The 18,217-nt window shown below is 55.4% G+C and overlaps 1 protein-coding gene across 6 annotated transcripts in view; it reads left to right on the top strand.

The window, feature by feature from the left end:
* The window catches only part of HMCN2 (hemicentin 2), a 172,615-nt gene that overhangs the window by 109,353 nt on the left and 45,045 nt on the right, over positions 1-18,217 (top strand). For all 6 annotated transcript variants that reach the window (XM_055270698.2, XM_055270699.2, XM_055270694.2 and 3 more), the window contains 15 exons: positions 469-555; positions 2,197-2,388; positions 3,263-3,436; positions 3,575-3,688; positions 4,215-4,357; positions 5,347-5,497; positions 7,119-7,337; positions 10,035-10,148; positions 10,530-10,717; positions 11,355-11,451; positions 12,246-12,407; positions 12,558-12,671; positions 13,426-13,628; positions 14,310-14,391; positions 16,378-16,509. In XM_055270698.2, the coding sequence (XP_055126673.1) occupies positions 469-555; positions 2,197-2,388; positions 3,263-3,436; positions 3,575-3,688; positions 4,215-4,357; positions 5,347-5,497; positions 7,119-7,337; positions 10,035-10,148; positions 10,530-10,717; positions 11,355-11,451; positions 12,246-12,407; positions 12,558-12,671; positions 13,426-13,628; positions 14,310-14,391; positions 16,378-16,509 (2,172 nt within the window). The remainder of the gene's footprint in view (positions 1-468; positions 556-2,196; positions 2,389-3,262; positions 3,437-3,574; positions 3,689-4,214; positions 4,358-5,346; positions 5,498-7,118; positions 7,338-10,034; positions 10,149-10,529; positions 10,718-11,354; positions 11,452-12,245; positions 12,408-12,557; positions 12,672-13,425; positions 13,629-14,309; positions 14,392-16,377; positions 16,510-18,217) is intronic.

Here is an 18,217-nt window from a genome sequence, read left to right as displayed (position 1 = left end):
AAAAACCTTTGTTCAAGCCTGGGCAGTGTGGTGAAACCCTGTCTCTGTTAAATGTACAAAATAACTGGGCATGGTGGTACGCGCCTGTAGTCTCAGCTACTCGGGAGGCAGAGGCTGCAGTGATTGTGCCACTGCTCTCCAGCCCAAGTGACAAGAAGCCTCTGTTCTGAGGCTGCCATGGAACTTTCCAGAAACAGCAGGGACAATCCAAAGTGGAAGGGGGCAAATATTTTCTACACCACTAAGACTGCCTGCCTGTCATCAGAGTCTTCTTCTGAGACACTGGTGCTTCCATCAGCCAGCAGGAAATGTTTCTTAAACTCACCACCCTATGGAAACAGGCATGGGATAGGGAAACTGAAGCACAAGAAACGGTGGGCTCTTGGCTTCTTGTTCTGTGATTGTGTAGCCTGGGTGGGCCAGCCCCCGCCCCCAGTCACTAGCCATTTGTCTCCCTGCTTCTCCCAGTTCCTCCCAGTATTGAGAACGAGGACTTGGAGGAGGTGATCAAGGTCCCTGAAGGACGGACTGCCCATCTCATGTGCAACGTTACAGGTAAGGGCCACATGATGTGGTGGGCTGGGAGAAGGGGTGGGAAGGCACCTTCAGAAAGGAGGGGATCCCTGGGGATCTGCCCACCTGCCCCAGCCCCACTCCTCCTGACTGGGGTCTCTACGTCTTGGACTCGGCACCAGGCCCTGGCTCATCTTTGCATGTGTTCTTCCATCCCAAACACTCTTCCCTCTCCCCACCTCACTACAGACCTCAGCTTTCAGGACCCTCCACAGGGAGTCCTTGGCTGGCCCCTAATGCCCAGTGGGCCACCTCCACTGGGCTCCCACAAGCCCCAGTGCTTCCCTGTCCTAGCACTGACCCACATTGGACCATAGTGGCCTTGTGGCATCTGAGCTTCTTGAAGACCCGGCTGCTGCCTTGTCACCATGGTTTCCCCAGTGCCTGGCAGAGTAGGCTCCCATTAATGCTTATGGGTTGAAGGATGGTTGGATGGATGGATGGATGAATGGATGGATGGATGGATGGATGGATGGATGGATGGATGGATGGGTGGGTGGGTGGGTGGATAGATGGATAGGTAGGTGGGTGGATAGATGGATAGGTAGGTGGATGGGTAGATAAATGAATGGGTGGATGAATAAATGAGGGTTGGATGGATGGATGGATGGATGGATGGATGTGTGGGTGGGTGGGTGGATGGATGGATGGATGGATAGATGGATAGGTAGGTGGGTGGATAGATGGATAGGTAGGTGGATGGGTAGATAAATGAATGGGTGGATGAATAAATGAGGGTTCGATGGATGGATGGATGGATGGATGGATGGATATGTGGGTGGGTGGATGGATAGATGGATGGATGGATGGATGGATGGATGGATGGATAGGTAGATGGATGGATAGATGGATAGGTAGGTGGATGGATAGATGGATAGGTAGGTGGATGGATATATGGATAGGTAGGTGGATGGGTAGATGAATGAATGGGTGGATGAATGAATGAGGGTTGGATGGATGGATGGATGGATGTGTGGATGGGTGCATGGATGGATGGATGGAGAGATTTATGGATGATTGGCTGAATAAAAGGATAGGTGGGTAGGTAGTTGGATGGTTGGATGGTTGGGTGGTTGGGTGGGTGAATGGATGGATGGATGGGTGGATGGATGAATGGAGAAATGAATGGATGATTGGTTGAATGGAGGGATAGTTGGGTAGGTAGATGCATGGATGGTTGGATAGTTGGATGGTTGGGTGGATGGGTGGGTGGATGGGTGGGTGGGTGGATGAATGGAGAGATGAATGGATGATTGATTGAATGGAAGGATAGGTGAGTAGGTAGATGAATGGATGGTAGTATGGGTGGATGGTTGGGTGTGGGTGAGTGGATTGGATGGATGGTGTGTGGGTGGGTGGACGAGTGAATGGATGGAAGGAATAACTTGTTTTTCTGTCTTGCCTGTCAGTACCAAGCCATCTCTACCCATTCCTCAGTAAGGAGAAGGCAGCCAAATCACAGAGGAAGTGGCACAGGCTGCTGCTGCTGCTTTTTGTGCTTCATGGGCCTCTGGGCTAGGATGGAAAATCCACATCCCCTGATCCATCTGGGAGCAGCCTGTGACCCCTGGGCTGCCCTAGTCAAAGCCTGCCAAATTGTCTCATTCTCTGCTCTGCATACAGGCCACCCACAGCCCAAGCTCACATGGTTCAAAGATGGCCGGCCCCTGGCTGGTGGAGATGCCTACCACATCTCCCCAGACGGAGTCCTCCTGCAGGTCCTCCAGGCAAACCTGTCCAGTGCTGGCCACTACTCCTGCATTGCAGCCAACGCTGTTGGGGAGAAGACCAAACACTTCCAGCTCAGTGTCCTGTGTAAGTTTTGGGCATCTCCTGGCCACCGCAGGTGCTGGAGGGAGGGAGAAGCAAGGTGACTGGCTCCTTACAGACAACTTCCCACAAACCATTCTACTATTTTTCTTCTAATTCTCTGAGTCTGACAACAAAAATCATATAGCGACTCTGTTGACTGAACATTTATTATGGGCCAGGCATTTCAACAGGCCTGATTGATTGAATCTTCACAGTGACACTGGGAGGTGGGAGATGTGCTTGTCCCCATGTCATTGATGAAGCCCTGAGGCTCAGAGAGGTGACAAGAGGTATTGCCAGGCCCCAGCGTGGTGGGTTCACAACCAGGCATCTCTCCATCTCCTGAGGACAATACATACTTACTGTTCTGTTAGCCTGGGGAAACAGAACGTCTATCAAATGAGAGGGGCACAGACCAGCTTAGAAAAATCTGTTTCTAAAACGTTGTCAGTTAAAAGGAGAGTCCCCTGCGGAGGTTGAAAGAAGAAATATTGGGACCAATGAAAGCAAAGCTACTCTACTCAGCGGGGAACAAAGCCCCCCAACTTCCACTCACCCCTCAGACAGAATTGAGAAGCCTCTGGTTAATTGTTAGAGAGGCTGGATGTTGAGAAGCTATGGGGGAAATGGAGGCAGAAATTATTCAGCTTTCCCTTGTAGTATTGCTTAGTGTTTGCAGAGCTGGACTCTGGGTCACCCAGGCCTGAGTTCAAGTCTGAGCACCCCGGGCATGGGCTTCTCTGAGCCTCAGTTTCCCATCTCTATAATGTAAGTGACAGAAGCACCGAGGCCCAGCACCGGGGTCCGAGGCTTTCCTGGACTTAGTCTAGGGTCAGGGATCTCTGCTCACAAGTGCCCCCCTGGTCTGCTATCACAGTGGCTCCCACCATCCTGGGAGTGGCCGAGGACAGTGCAGACGAGGAGGTGACCGTGACCATCAACAACCCCATCTCTCTGATCTGCGAGGCCCTGGCCTTCCCTTCCCCCAACATCACCTGGATGAAGGACGGGGCCCCGTTTGAGGCCTCCAGGAACATCCAGCTGCTCCCAGGTGACGCCCTCTGGGGGGAAGGAGGGAGGGGACAGGTGACATGTCATCAGAGTTGGAGGAGAGGACCTGTGAGCCTGTCCTTATGCCTGGCATGAGGCTGCAGATTCGGGGTGACCCTGGCCACTGGCCCCCACACAGGTACCCACGGGCTGCAGATCCTGAATGCCCAGAAGGAAGATGCTGGCCAGTACACCTGCGTGGTCACCAACGAGCTCGGGGAGGCTGTGAAAAACTACCATGTGGAAGTGCTCAGTGAGTCGGGGACCCTGGGGCACAGCTGGGTGGGCAGAAGACCGCCCGGGAACCCAGGGGCCCAGGCACCTGAGCCATCCTTGGTGCTCCAGGGGGTCTCCATGTGGCATATGTCCTCTGACAGTCACCGGGCAGCTAGGGCAGGCTCCAGAGGACACGATGAGGAGAGAACAGTGAGTTAGGGCTTGGGCCATGTGGGCTCCCAGACCCACTGCAGTCCTAGCTTCCTCCTGCCACTTCTGCTTCGGGGTATAACCAGAGGCTCTGCAGATTGAGACTTGGGACCCCCAAGGAAGTCCTCTGAGGTGACCCCAGAAATTCCCCTGCCTCAGACCTGACCCGTCCTATAACTCTTGCAGACAAATGCTCTCTCCCCTAAATGGACAGCCAGGAGCAGGCTGGCTTCCAGGATCCCTGTGTCTCTCAGGCTGGCCCCCATTTCTGGGGCTACCCCCAGGACAAGGGTAAGCTCAGGGTCTCAGCACCCATCCCCCAGCTCTGCTCTCAGACCCCTCCTGCTTTTCAGTTCCCCCTTCCATCTCCAAAGACGACCCCTTGGGGGAGGTTGGCATGAAGGAGGTGAAGACCAAGGTCAACAGCACCTTGACGCTGGAGTGTGAGAGCTGGGCTGTGCCCCCGCCCACCATCCGCTGGTACAAGGACGGACAGGTGAGTGTGGGACCCCCTGCGCAGCTTCTAGCTCTCACCTCTGCTTCCGGCTGGTTCTGCTTGGAATCTTCCAGAAAAGGCTTCCCTTAAAGCACCTAGCTCTAGAGCTGGTCCGGACCCCAGTCACCCTTTATTTATTTTATTTTAATTTTTTTGAGATGGAGTCTTGCTCTGTCGCCAAGGCTGGAGTGCAGTGGTGCAGTCTTGGCTCACTGCAACCTCTGCCTCCTGGGTTCAAGCAATTCTCCCTGCCTCAGCCTCCTGAGTAGCTGGAATTACAGGTGCCCGCCACCATGCCCAGCTAATTTTTGTAATTTTTGGTAGAGATAGGGTTTCACCGTGTTGGCCAGGCTGGTCTCGTACTCCTGACCTCAGGTGATCTGCCCACCTTGGCCTCCCAAAGTGTTGGGATTACAGGCGTGAGCCACCGCACCCGGCCATTATTTTATTTTATTTTATTATTTTTATTTTTGAGACAGAGTCTTGCTCTGTCACCCAGGCTGGAGTACAGTGGCACGATCTTGGCTCACTGCAGCCTCTGCCTCCCGGGTTCAAGTGGTTCTCCTGCCTCAGTCTCCTGAGTAGCTGGGATTATAGGCGCGCACCACCGCGCCCGGCTAATTTTTTGTATTTTTAGTAGAGATGGGGATTCTTCATGTTGGCCAGGCCGATCTCAAACTCCTGACCTTGTGATCCACCCACCTTGGCCTCCCAAAGTTCCGGGATTACAGGTCTGGCCACCGCGCCTGGCCATATTTTTAATAAAAAGTTGAACTCTTTGTAAACGTTAAACTCTACTATTTTCACCCATGTGTGGCCCTTCTCATCCTTATGCTCTATGGATTTGGTTTTATAAATGTCTCTGGGTGTTCTTGTCACTTTATGCTGCATTTTTGGAGAATGTATTGAGAAGTAAGCACACTTGTCTTGCTGCTCTCAGCCCCTCATTTCTGATCTCCCTTCCCCTGACCCCCTCGTCCTCCTCGCAGCCCGTGACCCCCAGCTTGCGGCTGCAGGTCCTGGGTGAGGGGCGACTGCTCCAGATCCAGCCCACGCAGGTCTTGGACTCGGGGCGGTACCTGTGTGTGGCCACCAACGTGGCCGGCGAGGATGACCAGGACTTCAACGTGCTCATCCAGGGTGCGTGGCACCAGTGGGCCGGGGGTGGGGCGTCGGCCAGTGTGAGGACATTGCGGGGCTGGCCCTCCGCAGGCCCCCACCGTGTGTCCTGCAGCTCACGCGCCACCCGCGGCATCTCCCACTGGCTCATCTCAGCTGCCCAGAACGGCATCCTGCCCCAACCCCTCTGCCTTGAGGGACCAAAGTCAAAGACATGAGGGCTGTGGCCCCAAACCACAGAATTGAGTGGTGGAGCCTGGAACGGTCTGGTTGAGCCAGAACGCCACACTCTTAGCCCCTCTGCCAGATGCCTCTCGCGTTGTTAGGGAAACCTGGGGCATCGCTTCAGAATCTCTGGTGGAGAGTAAGCTGAGTGGCTGCCTCAGTGGTTGAAACTGCTTGTGGGTGCCTGGGGCTCATATTCTTCTCTCGCTTGCATCAGTGTTTGACGTTTTCCTTTTTAAAAAGTGAAGGAAGGAAAAGAGGGAGCCAGGAGTCAGAGAGGCTGGGAGGGAGAGGCTGGGAGGCTGGGAGACGGGGAGCTGAGAGGCTAGAAAGAGGAGGCTGGGAGGGGAATGCTGGAAGGCTACATGGGGGAGGCTGGGGGGAGGCTGTGGAGACTGGGAGGGAGAGACTAAGAGGCTAGGATGAGGAGGCTGGGGAGGAGGCTGGGAAGGGGAGGCTGGGATGAGGAGGCTGGTAGGCTGGGATGAGGAGGCTGGGAAAGGGGGGCTGGGAGGAGGAGGCTGGTAGGCTGGGATGAGGAGGCTGGGAAAGGGGGGCTGGGAGGAGGAGGCTGGTAGGCTGGGATGGGGAGGCTGGGAAAGGGGGGCTGGGAGGAGGAGGCAGGGAGGCTGGGAGGGGGAGGTGGGGAGGGGGAGGGTGGAAGGTAGGAAGGGGAGGGTGGGAGACGGAGCTGGGAGTGGGAGGCTGGGATGGGGAGGCTGGGAAGGGGAGGCTGGGCGTGGGAGGCTGGGAGGCTAGAAAGGGGAGGCAGGGAGGCAGGAGGCTGACAGGAAAGCTGGGCGATGGATAAGTGTTCAGAAGCAGGTTTTGCTACACAATGCCCGTGGAGTGTCCTGGCAGGAGGCACACCTGCTCCGGGCTGCTCATACCCTTTTTCATCTCTGGTGCTTCTGGCCACCAGCCCTCTAGCCCTGGCTGTGTCGTGAACTGGTTATGTTACCTGGGGACAACCTGGGGATGACACAGCCCCCTCCGGGCCTTAATTTGATCCTTCGTAAAATGCAGGTGATCAAAGCAGGTGACCTTGAGGGCCCCCCTCCATTTCTAAAGCTGATGATTTTGTGCCTCTATGCTCTGATAAACAAACATTGGCTAAAGCTTAGTATCTGGCTTCCAACTGTGAAAAATATTTCCATGTTACAAGGAGTCTTTAGCATCCATTAGACAAGAGCTGCTTAGGGAAGGAGCCTTATCCAAGTGCCCAGCACATAGTAGTTGCTCAATAAACACTGGTTTAGGGAGTGAGGGAATTTAAGAAATTCCCTGCCCTAAGAGAATGTGGCTCAAGTAACGGATTTCCACAACTGGGAGAGGCTGGGACGAGAATCTCCGTGAGCAGAGGTGCATTCCCCACCCCTCTGCTGTGCTTCCTAAGGGCTTTGTCTCCCCCACCCAGTGCCCCCCATGTTCCAGAAGGTGGGTGATGCCAGTGCAGCCTTCGAGATCCTGTCCCAGGAGGAGGAGGCCCGGGGCGGAGTCACGGAATACAGGGAGATCGTAGAGAACAACCCAGCCTACCTGTACTGCGACACCAACGCGATCCCACCCCCGGAGCTCACCTGGTACAGAGAGGATCAGCCCCTCTCGGCCGGGGATGGGGTGTCTGTGCTGCAAGGTGAGTCAGGGGTGCGTGAAGAAAGTGGGCGCTTTGAGCTCTCCTGTGTGCTGCTTGCTGTGTGACCTTAAGCAGAGCACACAACCACTCTGGACCTTAGCTGCAATTTGTAAACTGGAGCTACAAGTTCTTTGCCTGTGTGAAGGCAAAGACTGGATTGCCTTTTGCCTCTGGTTTATAGAGCAGAGCCTCCTACCATGGGGCATGCCCTTCCGGGCTTCAAGATCCATAATGTCCTTAAGTGATCGGCAGAAGCTGCCACTTTCTCTGCAGGGGCAGCTGGCCCCTTCGTTAATCGGCAACAAAGCTCATGACTCCAAACGCTGACGAAGCTCTAGCTGGGCATTGAAGGCCACACTGTGGTGGCTGAACTCATGTCTTTTGTGTCTGGGTTTTTTTTCTTTTTCTTTTTTTCTATTTTTATTTTTTGGGACGGAGTTTCGCTCTTGCTGCCCAGGCTGGAGTGCAGTGGCACAACCTCAGCTCACTGCAACCTCCACCTCCTGGATTCAAGTGATTCTCCTGCCTCAGCCTCCCGAGTAGCTGGGATTACAGGCATGTGCCACCACACCTGGCTACTTTTTGTATTTTTGGTAGAGATGGAGTTTCTCCATGTTGGCCATCGGTCCAACTCCCGACCTCAGGTGATTCGCCGTCTTGGATCGGCCTCCCAATGTGCTGGGATTATAGGCGTGAGCCACCATGCTCAGCCAGCTTTTGTTTTTTCTTTCACCACCTTAAGTGGTATTTGTTTATTTAAGGTAATTTAATTTTTTTAAGTAAACCTTTTATTTCAGAATAATTTTTGGTAGGTGATTTTGACTTAAAAGGCTCCAGGGGTGGGGCTTAGAAATGCCCAGCCCACCTGGCTCGTGAGGGAAGCCTGGGTGGTCTCTGTTTGAGATTCGAACTGTGTCCTGCCAGAGATGGGCCGGCGATGGGGCTGGTTTTGGGGAGAAGTGGTCAGTTGCACAGGTCTCCAATGAGCAGAATCAGACCAGGATTTCTACTTTGGTGCTTGCAAGAAAAGGAGGTGGCCGGGCGTGGTGGCTCACACCTGTAATCCCAGCACTTTGGGAGGCTGAGGTGGGAGGATCGTTTGAGTCCAGGTATTCAAGTCCAGCCTGGGCAACATCGTGAGACCCTGTCTGTACAAAATATTTTAAAACTAGCTGGTCATGGTAGCATGTACCTGTGGTCCCAGCTACTGAAGAGGCTGAAGAAGGAGAATCCCTTAAGCCCAGGAGGTCAAGTCTTCAGTGAGCTGTGATCATGCCACTGCACTCCAGCCTGAGTGACAGATCAAGACTCTATCTCAAAAAAAGAAAAAAAAAAAAAAAAAGAAGAAGGAGGCCTCTTGCAGATCCAGGAGTGCAACTCTTACTGAACACTGTTAGTTCCTATTAGAAGCCTCTGGACGGATCCCTTAACCTGGCCACTGACCACTGATCCTGACCCCCAAGTCCTGGGTGCACAGTAGGCTCTGTCACCTGCTGGTCCTGATCAGACTCTAACCATCAGCTAATCCCAACCAATAGCTGAATGCAGACCACAGCCACCAACTGCCCCCCAGTCCTACCCACTTACCTCCAACCCTACCACTCACCTCTCACCCTGACAACTGACCTCTAACCTCTGTTCTCTAATCCTGAGAAAATAGATGTCATGGTCACAGCTGACCTGAATTCTTACCCTGACCTTACACTAACCTCAAACATCAACTGACCCCTACAATGCCACTGCTGCCCCAATCCTGGCCACTGGGCTCTGCAGGCTCTCAACCTGGTCAAGCCACCCATAGCCCGGGCCGGTCAGCCGCAACCTAGAATTCTGAGCACGCAGTAACCCTAACCAGGCCCCCACTGGAGACCAACTCCAGCCCCCATAGATGCCAGGCTCTGGCCTTGGCTGGCTCTTTTTTTTTTTTCTGAGCTAGAGTCTCACTCTGTCGCCCAGGCTAGAGTGCGGTGGTGCAATCTTGGCTCACTGCAACCTCTGCCTCCTGGGTTTAAGCGATTCTCCTGCCTCAGCCTTCTGAGTAGCTGGGATTACAGGTGTGCGCCACCACACCCGGGGAATTTTTGTATTTTTAGTAGAGATGGGGTTTCACCATGTTGGCCAGGTTGGTCTTGAACTACTGACCTCAGGTGATCCACCTGCCTTGGCCTCCCAAAGTGCTGGGATTGTAGGATTGTAGGCATGAGCCACTGTGCCTGGCCCCTGGCTGGCTTTGATGCCTCCCCGGCCCCCACCCCTACTCCTACCCCCACCAACCGCCACAGCCCCAGGAGTTGCCTCCCTTGCCTCCTGAGTCTCTGCTTGGACTCTGCCCTTGCCAAGGAGCTGGGCTCAGCACAACAGCAGAGCTGAGCCAGCGACCGCTGCTGTCATGCCCAGCACTGCCATGAAGGCTCAGGTTTGCCGTCTGTAAGATGGGAGTGACAACAGCGTGTGCCCCACAGAGGCATCGTGGGACAGGCTGAGAATGTGCAGCCCAGGGCTTGGCACACACTGAATGATGGCTGTGCCCTGACTTCCACCCGTGAGCTGGGCAGGACAGGCTGATTCTCCTCATTTCACAGATGAGGCAGGGGACAGTCACATATCCTAGGTCCACTCCAGAGGAGGGGGCAGCATCCTTGCTCTTGGGGGTGATTCTCGTGCCTGAGCCCAGGCCTCTGTCCCGTGTCCCTGCAGGAGGCCGGGTCCTGCAGATCCCCCTGGTGCGGGCAGAGGATGCCGGGAGGTACTCGTGCAAGGCCTCCAACGAGGTGGGCGAGGACTGGCTGCATTACGAGCTGCTGGTGCTGAGTGAGTGGCGGGGCCTGCAGGTGGGGATTCCTGGGACTGCAGACACCGTAAGGGCCTTGCTCGGAAGGGGCCGAGGCAAAGTGCACGCAGTCTTGCTGTACTCAGAGGTTGAAACTGGAGTGACAAGCTCGACCTCAAAAAATCATGCAGGACTGGGCGCAGGTTCCAAGTCAGCAGCTTCCTGGCTGTGTGATGTGGAGCAAATCACAACCCTTTCTGTGCCCCCGATTCCTTAGCTGTGTCAGGGGTTGGGAGGGCTTGGAGAGATGGGCATGAGGTTCCCAGCCAGCGCCTGACACCAAGTGCCACCCTTGCCTCCACGGCCATCCCCACTCCCAGGGGCCTGTGCTGGCCCCTCAACCTCCTCTCCCCCACCCCCAGCCCCACCTGTGATCCTGGGCGACACAGAGGAGCTGGTGGAAGAGGTGACAGTCAATGCCAGCAGCACCGTCAGCCTGCAGTGCCCAGCCCTGGGAAACCCCGAGCCCACCATCTCGTGGCTCCAGAATGGGCTGCCTTTCTCCCCGAGCCCACGGCTGCAGGTCCTGGAGGACGGGCAAGTCTTGCAGGTCAGGGCAGCCCCTTGCACGGGCTAGGGGCGGTGACTGCTGAGGCTCAGCACCACTTGTCTGGGAACCAGGGAGGGGTCGTTATCTGAAAATGAGGCTCTTTGCTGGGAACCATGCTGGAGCCCAGCCAAGAATCACCTGTGAGGAGCCATGCTGGGCCAGCACAGGCCTGTGCACGGCATCCAGAGCTTCAGGAGACACCTAGCAAAGGACGCACATGAGTGTGGGACCCAGAGCCCAGCACCGCACAGAGCAGCCTTCCGCGGGATCACCAGCTGGCACGTGCAGAGCCGTGCCCAGCACTCAGACATCAGGCAGCCCCCTGAGTCACCCCATGTGCAGACACAGAGCTGCAGGGATCCCGGGAGCCCAACACACACGGCACGGCCCTCCACAGGGGTGGGGGAGGCTCTTGTCACATCTGGTTTGCTACAGAGAACCACCCAACACCAACCTCACACGCCCGCTCCTTAGCGCTACACAAGGCCCAGGATGGAGGAGGTTCCAGGTCTCCATGAGCTGCCTGGTGCCTGCTTCCCTGGCATGGGATGGAAGGGAGTCCTCGCAGTCATTTCTGGGGGTGGTGGTGTCCAACGGGTCTCAGGCATCTCCCAGGCATGGCTCCCTGCACCCACAGGTTTCCATGGCAGAGGTGGCCGACGCCGCCAGCTACATGTGTGTGGCCGAGAACCAGGCAGGCTCGGCTGAGAAGCTCTTCACCCTCAGGGTTCAAGGTGAGCTGGGCTGAGCAGGCAGCCCCTGTGGGTTCCTTTTCCCTCCCCAGGGGGCACTGCCTTGGGGCTTCCAGTATCCTGGGCTCTGGGTCCTGCAATCAGAGTTCAGGGATCCCAGCCGGGCCCCAGCCACATCCCGAGACAGAGAGCATTTGGGGGGCCCTGATCACCACTGTGCCAACCCCAGGTGGTTTTAAGCAACTTTGAAGGTGGCCAGGGAACAGCTCTTTTGAGGTGTTAACACCACCATTACTGAGCACTTACTGTGTACCTGACACGAGGCTAAGTACTTTCCCTGGGCTGACTCCTTCCAGCAGAGCTAGGTTAGCCCAGCTTTGCAGCTGTGGGAGGAGACTCAGGGAGGTCACCCTCAGAGAGGAGTGGGGGTGTCTCACCGCCCCGGAGCCTCCGCTCCTAACCTCTGCAACTCATGACGCACACCGCACTGCAGTGGCTGTGAGTTCTGTCTCCAGATGGGGGGACAGCTATGGTCTCGGAGATGGAGGAAGATAGTGCTGAGCCCTCAAGGTCATGGGCTCAAACCTGAACTGATATCTTAGCTCTGCCACTGACCATCTGTGTGGCCTTGGAACAGTGACTCTCCCTCTCTGATCCCCTACCCAGTGTCCTTCTGTGTATGAGAGTCATGGCAAATGGAGGTTTCTGAATTATTTGAAGTTGTGCCGAGGTGAAGCCCCAGGAGCTGGGTGAGGCTCAGGGTTTCTCTTGGGCTGCGTGCTCCCCCGCTGGTGTGATTCTCATGCCTTTCTCTACCGTGGTGGCTGCGGGGATAGTTGCGCCACGAATCGCAGGCCTGGACTTGGAGCAGGTCACTGCCATCCTCAACAGCAGCGTCTCCCTCCCTTGCGACGTCCACGCTCACCCAAACCCCGAGGTCACGTGGTACAAGGACAGCCAGGCCCTCTCCCTGGGTGAAGAGGCCTTCCTCCTGCCTGGTGGGTAAACTGAGGCGTCCGGCCCAGCTCTAAGGTTACCTGGGGAGAGAGTTGCTCCCCCGATCTTGGACAGGGCTGTCAGTTGGGCAGGGATTTAGGACTGGGGGCTGGGCTAGAATGCTGATGTGAGGGGCTGGCTCCCCCCGGCAGGCACCCACACGCTGCAGCTGGGGAGAGCACGGCTGTCGGACTCTGGGATGTACACGTGCGAAGCCCTCAATGCTGCCGGCCGAGACCAGAAACTGGTGCAGCTCAGTGTTCTGGGTACGTCCGTGTCTGTCCACGACTCGTACTGTCCCCGCTCCTTCAATCACCCCTCAGCCTACATCCGCCGGGGAACAGAGCCAGGAGAGGGCCAGGAGGCACAGGGGGAGGCTGGGATGCCCGCACGAATCAGCTCTGAGCGGGGGGAGCAGCGGGATGGGCCCCAAAAGCCTGGCTGGGGAAGGGACCTCCCCAAGCCTTGTGTGGTCGGAGAAGCCTGTTTCACGGTGGAGCCTGTTTCAAGTCTTCAGAATCCTCTTGGGGAAAAGCTGGTCCAAGGCATCTTGAGCAAGGACTCGCTGGAAGGTTCTTTCTAGCCCCTGGGCTGGTCCATTCTCTTGCACGAACACCAGCCAGACACTGCGCCAGGCCTGTGGGCTCACAGCCATGGGGAAGGAGGGCTTCTACACTGATTTGCTGGAGCTGCAGGGGAATGAAGGGGCCCCCATAGAGGGCTGTAACCCAGCTGGGGTCTGCCCCCTGTCGGAAAAAGCCTGGGTGGGGGCGGGCGTCAGCATCTCCCCCATCTAGGAGGCTGAGGCTCAGAGAGGCAAGAGGCTGTCCCTGGTCACTCAGCGGGTCCTTGGCGTGCTGGCCTGGTTCTCTTCCTCCAACTCCCCTGGGTCTGTGCCAGCCCCCAGGGCTGGGTCTGCTGTGTGACCCTGGTGGGTGTCCACTGGCATTTTCCCTGTGGCTGAGTGGGGAGGGCGCAGGGAGAGCTGCAGCATCTCACTCTGCTATCTCTTGCCCCCAGTTCCCCCTGCCTTCAGGCAGGCTCCTAGCGGCCCCCAGGATGCGGTCCTGGTGAGGGTCGGGGACAAAGCTGTCCTGAGCTGCGAGACAGATGCATTCCCCGAGCCAACTGTGACCTGGTACAAGGATGGGCAGCCCCTGGTCCTGGTGCAGCAGACCCAGGCTCTGTGGGGTGGGCAGAGGCTGGAGATCCAGGAAGCCCAGGTGAGCAACCCTGGGGGCGCGGGCAGCCATGAGCAGCTGCAGGCAAGTCGCCTCCCAGCCCTGGCGAGCTGCGGGGAGGAAGGTGGGCAGGATGTGAGTTGCTGCTTCCTTGGCCTGTGGGACCCCAAACCGAGTTGATTAGCAGCTTCCAGAGTGGAAGATGTAGGCAGAGCTTAGGGCTCTGGAGTCACGTTCCAGACCCAGCCCTGCTGTCATGGCATGAGCCCTTCCTGCCTCAGTTTCCTTAGCATCTAGATGCTTTTATCCGGTCCGCTCTGGCTGACTGTCTGAGACTCCTGGGAGTCTGCCCTGCCCTCCCTCCCTCCTTCCCTGGTGTGGATTAGATGCTCACAGTGTTTGTTGGATGAATGTTTGCTGTTCCCCTGGAAATCCATTCCTGGCCAGGCTCCATCCCCACAGCAAGGGGGACCTCTTCCTGCCAGCTTGGCCCAGGGAGGGAGGCCCCCAGAGCCTGTGTATTCACTGTTGAGGGGCCCTCCTGCTTCTTGAGGCTCTTGGAAAAGGCCAGAGCGTCCTGATTCCCTTTGGCTCCCCAGTCAGGACCAACATATGTGGGAGGCCCCTGCTCTGGAAGTTTTGGGGGCCTAGATGCTTTTGGGGAGCCCTAGCACCCCGCCTCGAGCTCCAGCACACAACCACTGTGTGCTTTTCCTCTCTCAGGTATCGGATAAAGGTTTATACAGCTGTAAAGTCAGCAACGTGGCTGGGGAGGCCGTGCGGACCTTCACCCTCACTGTCCAGGGTAAGCCAGGGACCAGCCTGGCCAACGTGACCGTGGAGCCCCTAGCAACACACAGGGCTGCCGAGGAGGAGAAAGACAATGGCTGGGTAGAGGCAGTGCCGCCAAGTGCTGAGGGCACGATGACTAGAATTTGTGTACATGTCTATATCTATATCTATATCTATATCTATATCTATATCTATATCTATATCTATATCTACATCTACATCTACATCTATATCTATATCTACATCTATATCTATATCTATATCTATATCTACATCTCTTTCTTTTTGTAGAGATGGGGTCTCATTATGTTGCCCAGGCTGGTTTTGAACTCCTGGGCTCAAGCAGTCCTCCTGCCTCAGCCTCCCAAAGTGCTGACATTACAGGCATGAGCCACTGCACCCAGCTAATTTCTAGAATTTAAAAGACTAAGGTTAGCAGGCTCCAGATGGAGCTCTGCCAGTGACCTGCCTCATGGAGCTTAGTTGAGTCACTTTGTCCCTCGGAGCCTAAGGTTTACCTTCAGTGAGTAAGTCTAAAAGCAGAAGCTGCCTGCCAGGCACAGTGGACCTGCCTGATCCCATGGATCCCATGGACTGCCATGACAGTGTCTATAAAGTGCTGGGCACAGGGCCTGGCACGTGGGCACTAAGATGAAGGAGACCTATGAGATCAGACACACAGGAGGCCATGTCACCTGCATCTTGATCCTCAGGGGGGCCTGTCCCATCCACCCAAGGATGGAGCACAGATGCTGTTTGATTGGACATGTGGCTCCAGCTGGGGTGAGGAGGAGCCTATTTACGCTGTCCAGGAAACTTGGCCAGATTTGCTGGTGCTCAAATGTGATGTTAGAATATAGACTTAGCTGTGCCACAAAGAGACCCCAAAATATAGTTGAGTAAATGAGAGAGTTTAACTCTTATTCAAAAGCCCAGAGGTGGGTGTCTAGGCTGGTGGGTAGCTTAGCTCCAAGCAATAGTTAAGGGACCCGGGTTCCTTCCCTCCTGTTGATCTTCCATTTCTTAAGTGGTTGTTCTTATGCATATGGTTGAAACTGGGACACGGCATCCTGTCCTGGCCCACAGGAAGCAGAAAAGAGCAGAAGTGGTGGGCAAGCATTTATTTCATGCAGAAGTTGCACCTATCCCTTCTATGTGTATTCCATTAGTGAGCGCTCAGGCAGCTGGGTGCAGGGGACACTGGGAAATGTAGTTTCTGCTAGAGTGATCATGGGCTCAGCTAAAACTCTGCTATGCACAGTGGGAAGAACGGGCTGGGGGGACACCAGCCGTCTGCCACAGATGCCAAAGCCAGTAGCCTCCCAACCAGGTGAGCAGTAGGCACATGCAACCCTGAGCCATATGCAACACAGTCATTGAAAAGGACCGACCAAATGGAGTGCAGGGGCTCATGCCTGTAATCCCAGCACTTTGAAAGGCCGAGGCAGGGTGATCACTTGAGCCCAGGAGTTTGAGATCAGACTGGGCAACACAGTGAGAACTTGAATCTACAAAAAATAAAAAATAAAGTAACGGACTGATACCAGGCTTGCTGCTCAAAGCTCCCAGCCCTTTCTGATGGCTACATTAATGAACAGTGGAAAGTGGGGGAATATCTGGTCCTTGAGGGCAAAGGCATTTCATCTTGAGCCTGGTTGACTCTGTTCCACTGGTGGTGGCTGCCTGGGGTGTGTGACTTCATCCTGGCGGAGCAGGAGAGAGTGTTGGGATCGATTAGTGATGTCTGCCCTGACACAGGTTAAGGACTGTGGGTGAGTGAGCCTCCCATTTACCATCCCTGGGCTAAGTAGACCCCGCTGGAGCTTTGCTTTGTATGCTTTAAAACAGCCAGGCACTGGTTCTATTTACATTTCTGAATAAAACAAAATGGGAACTCCTAACTACCGGGAAGGGCTTCTTAGGCCTCCCTGATCTGTCTGAGGGGAAGGAAATGGGGGAAGAGTCTCAGAATTCTGACAGTCTGGCTTTTCTCCTGCAGTGCCCCCAACATTTGAGAACCCCAAGACAGAGACAGTGAGCCAGGTGGCTGGGAGCCCCCTGGTCCTGACCTGTGATGTGTCTGGGGTCCCTGCACCCACGGTCACTTGGCTGAAGGACAGGATGCCCGTGGGTGAGCACATCTGTCCTTGTCTGTTTCACGTAAAGCATTCCTTTCTTTAATCAGATGACAGCGGAAGCGGAGGAAGGAAGTTATTGGTTGTTGATGATCTTGGCAAAACCAGAGACTGGCGGTGCCGTGTTGGCCCTGCCCCCTTTGTGTTTGAGTGAAGCGTTATTTATTGGCCCTTGGAATCCAAACATAAAGAGCGTCTCCTGTGGGGGTTTGGAAGCTCCTTTGCATCCACGCCCTCAGTCAGCTCCCACGAGGCAGCAGACGTGGGCTCTCCATCGTGCAGGGCGGGCGCTGAGGGCTGTGGAAAGCCCACTGGCTGACACTGGGCTCAGCATTGGCCCCCAGAGCTGCTCCTTGGTGGTGACTCAGCTCTGTCCTAGCTGGGCCATTCGTCGACCCCCATCCCCCATCCAGGCCTCCGCATTCTGGCCACTGCTGTGCCCACTGTTCCTCCGAGTGAGGGCAGAAGCCTCACATGGTCTCCTGGGCCCACTGTGCCTCTCATGCAGGCTCCACATGGGGCAGAAAGGTCTGAAGGTGCAGCTCGGAGTTGGTCCCTTGTCTGGTGGAAATCCATCCACAGCAGGGGCCGGCACTGCAAGCCACCTCTCCCTGCCCCTCCATGTGCTAAACGTGGCTGTGCTGGCTCCTCGAACCTGCCCCTCTCTCTCAGGAACAGCTTTATTGGGATATAATTCACACACTATGTAATTCACCCACTGAAAACATGCAATTCAGTGATTTGTAGTACAGTCATAGAGTTGTGTGACTATCACCACAATCAAATTTAGAACATTTTTATCACCAAAAGGACACCCCATACCCATTAACAATCACTCCCCGTTTTCCCCCAATTTCTTCTTCCCCCAGAGCCAGGAAACCACAAATCTGCTGTCTGTCTCTGTGGCCTATTATGGGCATTTCACATCAATGACATCATAGAGTGTGTGGCCTTTTGTGTCTGGTTCCTTCCACTTAGCATGTTTTCAAGTTTCATCCATGTTGTAGCATGGATCAGTACTTCATTCTTTTTTTTTTTTTTTTTTTTTGAGACGGAGTCTCGCTGTGTTACCCAGGCTGGGGTGCAGTGCCACAATCTCGGCTCACTGCAACCTCCACCTCCCGGGTTCAAGCGATTCTCCTGCCTCCGCCTCCCGAATAGCTGGGATTACAGGTGTGCACCACCACGCCCAGCTAATGTTTGTATTTTTAGTAGAGGTAGCGTTCCACCATGTTGGTCAGGCTGGTCTTAAACTCCTGACCTCAGGTGATCCGCCTGCCTTGGCCTCCCACAGTGCTGGGATTATAGGCATGAGCCACCGTGCCTGGCCAGTGCTTCATTATTTTTAAAAATTAAATTTTTCTCTTCATTCCCTTCTGTGGCTGAATATTCCATTGTGTGGCTGTGTCACATTTTGTGCATCCACTGGTCAGCTGATGAGCATTTGGGGTGTCTGCATCTTTTGGCTGAGATGCTCAGTGCTGCTGTGAACCTCTGTGTTCGTGTTTCTGTGTGGACCTGTGTCGTCGCCTCTCTTGGGTCAGGTGGCTGCAGGCCCCGTCCCCCTTTGCGTCCAGCTCTTGGCACATGTGTTCCCTGCCTGGAATACCCACGCAGGCTCCCATGGTCACCTCCGCTCCCCCCTGGCTGATTCCTGCTCAACATTCACGTCTCAGCAGAGGCTCACCACCTCCGGAAGCCCTC

The sequence above is a fragment of the Symphalangus syndactylus genome, chromosome 3 (genome assembly GCF_028878055.3).
Source record: "Symphalangus syndactylus isolate Jambi chromosome 3, NHGRI_mSymSyn1-v2.1_pri, whole genome shotgun sequence".
In the NCBI taxonomy this organism is placed as follows: domain Eukaryota; kingdom Metazoa; phylum Chordata; class Mammalia; order Primates; family Hylobatidae; genus Symphalangus; species Symphalangus syndactylus.
Note: the sequence above shows the minus strand (reverse complement) of the source record. Positions and strands in the feature narration are given on the sequence as shown.